Genomic DNA, 7,858 nt, shown 5'->3' with positions numbered 1-7,858 from the left:
ATGGGGCCTTCCTGGCTCGGCGTGGCTGCCAGGCCTCCTGTGTCCTGTGGGAGAGCCAGCAGTAACCCAGCCTGGGGCAGGCTTCCAGCCATAGCTCACACCTCTCCCCGGGGATATTTTTTCCCTTCTGGGGAGGTAAATAATAATAATAATTAAAAATTTTAAACAGGATGGGAAAAAAAAAAACCAAACCACGAAACACCGCCCGCTCGTCTCTATGGTAACGGGGGCGCCGCAGCGCCTCGCGTTGCCACGGCAACGGTCCAGGCCTTCCGGCGGCGGCCGGAAGTGGGGCCGTGCGCGGCGGCAGCATGGCGGCGGGGTGGGAGCGCCCGCCGGCCGCCGCCGCCCTCACGCTGCTGCTGTCGCTCGGCGCCTCCGCCCCCGGGCTGCTGTGGGGAGCCCCCGCCTCCTCCTTGCGGCCCGCCGCCCTGAGCGCGGGGGAAGGTGAGCGGGGGCCGCCGGGGCGGAGCAGCCACTGGCCCCTTGCCCCCCGCGCCGGTCCTCCATTTCGGGCCTTCCCCAAATCCCCACTTTGCTTCTCTCCTCTCACGGCCTTCCTCATGACCTGCACTGTTCCCCTTGCTCTCCCCTCTCTAGGCGCTTCCCCTGACCTGCACTGAGCCTGCTGGGCATCCACCTCAGCCTATATCAAGCTGCTTTCCCCTCGGCCCCTACCTGAAAGAGGGTAGATATAGATTAGATACTAGGAAGAAATTCTTTACTCTGAGGGTGGTGAGGCACTGGCACAGGCTGCCCAAAGAAGCTGTGGCTGCCCCATCCCTGGAGGGGTTCAAGGACAGGTTGGACAGGGCTTTGAGCAACCTGGTCTGGTGGGAGGTGTCCCTGCCCAGGTCAGGGGGTTGGAGCTAGATGACCTTTAAGGTTCCTTCCAACCCAAACTGTTCTATGATCTCTGGCCCTTGGGACTATGCAGAGTGTGGGTATGCTGCTAGGCACTTGAGGGATTTGCTTTCCTCAGTCCCTGTCGTATTCCCAGAAGGATTTTTAGCACGCTTTTAATTCCCATGCTCCTGCTTACCTCCATGCACTGATTTCTTTTAGCAGTACAGTGCTCTGAGATGATGGGTGAATTCTGCCATCTCCTCATGTGGCTCCAGGCAGGCAGTCAGATTGCACCGGACTGTACTCTTAACAGCTATTTTGCTGGCTATGGGACTGAGGTTGATAGAAGGGAGATGGAGAACTCTGCCTCAGTCCTCCCTGATTGCCCAGGAGACCGGCTAATCAAAGGGCCTGGGAGCACTTCTGAGGGCTGATAACCTCCAGGCATTTTTTTTTTTGTGAGAAAAATCTCCCTTCTAGCAGTTTAAGAAGTGTTTATCTTTTGAGCAAAATCATAGTTACTGTGACAGTTGTTTTTAGGTCTCTTGCCTTCTCTTTTAATGAGGCTGAAATTTACTACAGATACTGTCGCTTTTTTCCAGGCAGCTTCCCAGAAAGCAGCAAGAGTCAGTCCATATGTCTGCGATACCCAAGATAGCACTTGTTTTAACTCTATTCGGTTATTTACACCTGGTTTTAAAGGCCTCAAGTTCTTTCTCTTCTACACCGGGATAGAAACGAAAGCGATTAATTAATCCTGTAGGTTCACTCTCCCTCTGCTCAAGGATGTCATTGGAGTAGTTTAAGACAAATTCATTGCTGCCTCTGCCTTTCTGACGTTCTGGTGTGCTCAGTTCACAGGTTAATTACCTACATCTTTGTCTACGAAGACCTGATATCCTTGACCTGTGGTGCCATTATCATCTGGTATTTTGCCGGCAGCTTTGAGAAGAATGTTGGCACTGCAAAGCACTGCTTCCTCACCATCACGTTTGCCATCCTCTCTGCCCTCCTGTACCTCTTACTTGAGCCCGTTGTCTCGAGGGTGTCGAAGGTGGAAGATGCCAAAGGATTCATGCCAGTAGCTTTTGCTACGCTGGGAGTCTCCACCACCCGCTCGCAGATGAAGAGTACTTTGTTTTTGGGGGCTAGAGTTCCAGTGGTGCTGCTGCCGTGGTTTATGCTCTGCATAGCATGGTTTATCCCCCACTCTTCTCTCTTGAGTAACCTGTGTGGACTTCTAGTTGGGGAAGCCTGTATCCTTTCTGACTGCAAAGCCCTGGACCAGAGTGGGGTCGCTGGTTCACAAGGGGGAGGACGTGCTGTGGTTCTCGTTGCCAAGATGCACCAGCTTTACGGTGTTTCCTGGGCTCTTCCTCTGCATTAAACTCCCACTGGCTTTGCTGATCCTCATCACACCCAGTTCTGTGTTTGTTTTTCACCTCACACTGCCACTTCCCCTGTGGCTTTAGTGCATGTAGAGAACATGGAGCTGAGAAGGGTGATGTATGTGAAGATGGCGCTGGGTAGAACTGGGAGAATTCTCCAGGGAAAGTGGTTTGTGGCCAGAGGGGGACTGTGTGTAGCTGTGTTGGAAATGTGTTTTGTCTGCAGTCCTCCTTAACGTTGCTGATTTCAGATGGTTTGGGCTACTGTTTCTGCTTGGATTTTCCGGAGTCGGTGGGCTCTAAGCTGGACCAAGTGTTCCCTTTCAGCCTGCTAAAGAGGATACCAGGGCTGAAATACATACCAGGGTCCTTAGCAGAGAGAAGAGCATTCCAAAGCCGCAAGTAAGTACAGAAGTTCCTGTGAAAGATCTTACAATATAGGGAAATTTGGAGGCATTAAACTGCCTTTAAAAGCTGTATTGTGCTTCTCCTGTTCATATCCTGGGTGTTAAGGGCAACATACTGACCATTAGACTTTACATTGGTGACATTACTGTGAGTAATATGTTGTCACACGTTAACTCAACCAGGTCTTTCAGTGAAAGCTAAATTGAGGTGAAAGACCTCTCATTTGCTGCAAGGGCAGTGTGTACACATGCAAAGGTATTGCAGCTGGGCTGACATGAAGGCTAAGTTGTGAAGTTTTGCCCTACATTAGGACTTACGGTGTTTGTTCCTAGCTGTATTGCTCCCTGGGGCGTGATCTTTATCTTTCCTTGCCCCACCTTGCCTCCCAGGAATGCTGTGAAGTGAGTCGTGACCAAATCTGTGTCGGAGCGGAGCATTATAAATTAAAGATGTCAGTTATGAAGTTCTGTGTAGACCTTCCAATGCATGTTTTCAGTGTCAAGATTGCTTTACTGAAAAGAAATCTTGGGGGCTGTGGCTGACGTTCAGGAATGGTTTTGAGTTTGTGTATATTACAAGCCGTGAGAACTCACTTGTATTATAAAAACCCTGGGAATGTAGGTCAATTTTTTCCCTGTTCTAAGATGCCATTTCACAGAGGAAGGGTGGTTTTCTATGAAGGGTTAAATTCTATGTATTGTTTAAGCCATCAGCTCACTGTAAAGCATTCTTTGAAGTGGAAGCATTCCCAAGTGTTTGCATCTGCCCTCAGCCATGGGGAAACCAGAGCAGAAACCCCTGCCTGCAGCAGGAGTGTACCCCAGACCCATTAGGGAACTTGCGGGGGGGGGGGGGGGGGGGGGGGAAGGGGGAGCAGGCAGATCCAGCAGCATTTGTGTTTTTACTCTCTTACTTCCGTGCAAGTTTGGGAGGAGGGACCCTCTTGCTGCGTGCTGAGTCTGTGTCTGCATCAGCCTAACGCTTCTGCTAATAGCTCTTGTGCACAGCCTCTCAGCTCTGTGTCTAAACCTGCTTTCTTTAGGTGAGATGACATAAATAGACTGTTCTGGCTCAAAGGTATTTACATAAACATTTGACTATCAAGCAGGGCGTGGGAAGGTGTTTCTAGGATGTTTCCATTTCTGCAGCTATATTTGCATGTCTCTGTGTCTTAGACACAAGTTCTGTATGTGCTTCTGGGCCTTAATTTTTATTATTTTGATTCTTATTCCCAAGTAAGAGCTCCTCACGGTTTGGGTTTTGGGTTGTTTTTTTTTTTTTCCAAATTTTTCCAGGCATCAACTTGCCACCAGACGGAAGGCATTTCTAGGAGGTCCAGGCTTTGACATTGTGTTTATGTCCACAATTAAAAGAAAAAGCAAAACCAAACCCACACCCCACATGGAAAAAAAAATAAAATAAAAAAACCCCAAGCCTGAAAACCCCAGCATGAGCCAGTATCTTATTCTTGCTGGGAATCTGGTCTTCATGAATATTGTCTTGATTGTCAGCACTCATCTTGGTGGTGTGCGTGGGCTGAGCAGTACTCCTTAAGTCCCAGAGGCTTTGGCTTCTAGGCAGATTGCCTCTCTCTTGATACATTTCGGCAGGATGAGTCATGCCTTCTGTTGGCAAAGGCTGTTTCTAAGCCTTGCTTCTGAATGATTAATTTTATTTGTAAGTCCCTCCTCCTTCCCTTTTTGCTCTATACCCTGGGCTCTTACTCGTACCAAAGGCCTTTATGGCTTCTTGATAAATAAGACTTGGCAGCTGTGACTTCTCCTGATTAATAACTTAGCAGATGTGTCATTCAGGGGAAGGCAGGGAGGATGCGTAGGGAAGTCTTAAAGCAGATTGCACTTTGGCTTGTGCGTTCCTTGCACAAAGAGACTCGGGGCCAAGAACCACTCTCGTTCAGTGGGTGTGGAACTGGTGTGGGTTGGGAGTGGGAACATCTGTCCTGGGAGGCCAGTAAACCTATTTTACTCCACTGCTGCTTATAATACAAGCTTTTCTTGTTGCAGCGGATCTCTCTGATGGATTGCAGTGACCTTTCCCAGCAGTGGTCAGGAGGAAATTACCCCCAGGGCACTTCCAGCCCTAATTAAGCAATGCCAGTTGTGAACACAGTGTAACCTCCTGTTTTCTTCCTGCCCAGGATTAACCCTGTGCCGGGCGCTTACCCCACCCAAAGCTACTACTGCTCTTCGCCTCCAGCTCTTCCTGCTTTCCAGGTGCAGCGGCTCCATGCTCAGAGCCAGGGGTTTCAACACAGCTGTGCTCCGGGATGCGGCCATGCTCTGGGACACGAGGGGTATCAGCACGGCCATGCTGCAGGGCACAGCCTCCCTTCTTCCCCCTGCCAAGCCAGAGGTGCCTTTGGAGGGTGCCACGTGCCAGCCCACGCTGGAGCCTCGCCTGGACAGTGCTGCCAGCTGGGCACGTTCTCTCCCCCGCAGCGCGTGTGCCCCACTGATCCACAGACACCTGCAGGCGTGGGCCCCCTGGCTGGGGTTCAGCAAGCATCAGGGTATCCAGCAGCCACAGTGGCTCCCGTTTCAGCTGAATTTTTGAGAATCCAGATGTACTGATCCTCCAGAAAGCAGCAGAACTCTCATATTGTGGCAGGACCATTGTGTGACGCTCACGCAGCAGTGCGTTGCTGACATCTTTACTGTTTCTGGGGTGAGTAGTGGAATGGGTTGGTAGCTCCAGTGTAAGCCGTTCCCCTGCTTCCTGGCACAGGCTATTTTAATTATATTTCCTTGATAATTTTTTTTTTTTTTTTACTTTTTTGATACTGCTGGGGAATGGGGACTGTATCACCCCTGTGTGCTTCTCATCTTTTTGGAGTCTTTTTTCGGTGCTGCATTTCGCAGCTGCTTTTCCACACTGCCATTGGAGTTATAGTACATCAGCTCCTTGGCTCAAGCTAGGAACCTAATTGTCAAAACACTGGACTAATCTGGGATTCAACTAAGCTGCAGCAATAAGGACATGTCCCACCTACTCTGAAGCTCTTAGCTTCCTGTCTTGTTTACAGGTGTGAGGTAGCTAGGACTCAAAAGAGGTTGAAATCATGGAAGCCTTAGTTTATAACTTAATATTTGAGTGGAGAAGGACAGGTGTCTGTTCTACTAGTGGTTTTTCTACAAGAGTGTGCCTGGAAGGGGGCTTGTTAAACCAGGGCTGGGGCAAGAGGACAAAACACCCTTTTCTGCCCCATAAAACACAGGTCTGAAATGCTGAAGGCCCTTCTTAGCTGCAGTCTGTTCCTTCATGTTCCCTTCATTTTCTGATAGCGCTACACTTGCTCAGCCTCTGTTGCCAGCACGTGTCGATAGGGAACCTCAGATGCATGCAAAGGAGTGGAAGACTCTTCAGTAAGGGATTTTGGCCATTTGTGGAGCAAATATATGTAAATCCAAGGAGGTGGGAGGGATCTTAACGGTGGGTTAGAAGAATTAACTGGAATGTAGCAATCCCATTGGGGGTGTTCACACTGCTCAGCTTTAGATGTCACACCCACCAGTTCTAGCACAGTCTCTCTCTGTTTTCTTCAGAGCTGGAGGAAAGGTGTGTGGGAGACGGGAGTTTTCAGCAAGGGATTTGGAGCAGGATGCGGTGTTTGGTGCCTGTAGCAACAACACAGGAGTTTGGTTGAGTTGGTGGGACTCGAGCTTTATTTCCATCTATGTTACCGTTCCATGCCCAGGAGGAATCTGCTGTCCCTGTGTCCGTAAATCAGCCAGGATCTCAACTATTGTCCTTGACTCTTTGCTTAGAGTTTTGTTGTGCTCAAAAAAAACCCCACCAAGGTGCTACATGAAGCACAAAGTGCCGTTACTGCTCTTGGAGATGTTCTTGCAGCGTTTAACCTGTTCCTCAGAACCCATGGTAGCCTCAGGACCCTCCCATGCTCTCAGCGAGCCGTGGTCAGCACAGGCAGCACTGGCAGATGCCTGCTCCGAGGCACGTACATGCCTCTCTCTTTTTCTCCTCAGTGTCTGAAGAAGCCCTGTGTTGCTGTACAGCTGCTTTCTTCAGCAGCCCTTCTGGGATGACTGGTCTAGTGGGAGGTGTCCCTGCCCAGGGCAGGGTGTTGGAACTAGATGATCTTTACAGTCCCTTCCAATCCAAACCATTCTATGATTCTGTGACTGCCACAGTTATATGTGGCCTCGCAGGGGCTTGCTTTGGGACAACACCAAAGTGAATGCTGAGGACTTAGACCTCAGATGCACATTAGTAAGAAGCTCTGCTCTCAAAGGTGGGCACCCCTGGGCAAGGGCTTTCTGCAGGAGGGTGCAGCAATTTGGGAACCAGCCTGGGGTTGGTGGCCAGCTCTGTCTCATCCCTGATCATTTCACTCCTCCATGGGATCACAAATGGACTTGTTATGGTCCTGTTTTTCCTGCTGACAGCAGTTGCATTGTTACATGTTCAGTGTGGAGCAATAGCAGGATAAGGTGCTTGTTTGGAAATTAAAAGAATGCTTTTAATACCAGGAAAGAAATGCTGGAGGTAACACTGAAATGTGAATACTCCACTCTCATTAGTGCCTTGGTTTTCCTCCTTGTGAGATCCTTGCCTCTAAACCCAGGAATTTTATCACCGTGGTTTTTTTTCCAGAAATGTGCAGAAAGGTGACGAGGACTGGTAGCAATCACAAATGTTGTATATCTTCAAATTGTAAGTTTGAAACATGATCTGAAAGACAAACTACTACGTCTCTGGGTTTGCTTTCACCTGGGGAGCTGGAGTGTGCCCCTCCAGGTGGGGAGGGGCTGGAGGAGGGCTGTGGATGTCTGATGGGTGATCGCTGCATGTCTGGCTGGTGACAAAGGACACGCACTGGGAATGAGCGGTATTGCACACTGGAAAACACTCATGGGGCTGGAAACCAGTTATTTTTCCTTTCCAACTCTTATCGGTTGATCTGGTAAGAGATTCGCTCTCCCTGCACAGCCGTCAAAGGGATGGTGTGTTTCCAGGGAGTAGTTTCATGGCTTTACAGTGGTAAAGGAAGCCCTGGCCTGTAAGAGTCACCATAGTGTCACTGCCAGCAGCGAGAACAGCCCTGAGCCCGGCTGGTGCAGGGAACAGACAGTAAAGCTTCTTCCAGGAGGTAAACTGGGTCCCTTGGTGCTGGCAGCGGGGGGACATGTCCATGTGCGAGGGACCAGGTACCAGCCATTAACCTTTTCATGCTGGGA

General features: G+C 49.9%; 1 protein-coding gene across 1 annotated transcript; it reads left to right on the top strand.

Annotated features, from left to right (window-relative positions):
* Positions 1-286: 286 nt before the first annotated feature.
* Positions 287-7,355, top strand: RHBDD2 (rhomboid domain containing 2). The gene is made up of 4 exons (XM_074160931.1): positions 287-447; positions 1,701-2,102; positions 2,486-2,636; positions 4,801-7,355. The coding sequence occupies exons 1-4, from the start codon at positions 312-314 to the stop codon at positions 5,231-5,233; spliced, it is 1,122 nt and encodes a 373-aa protein (XP_074017032.1). The 5' UTR covers positions 287-311; the 3' UTR covers positions 5,234-7,355.
* The last annotated feature ends 503 nt before the right edge of the window (positions 7,356-7,858 follow it).

The sequence above is a fragment of the Numenius arquata genome, chromosome 18, assembly GCF_964106895.1.
Source record: "Numenius arquata chromosome 18, bNumArq3.hap1.1, whole genome shotgun sequence".
NCBI classification, from domain to species: Eukaryota; Metazoa; Chordata; class Aves; order Charadriiformes; family Scolopacidae; genus Numenius; species Numenius arquata.
This window is presented reverse-complemented; position numbering and strand designations above follow the sequence as displayed.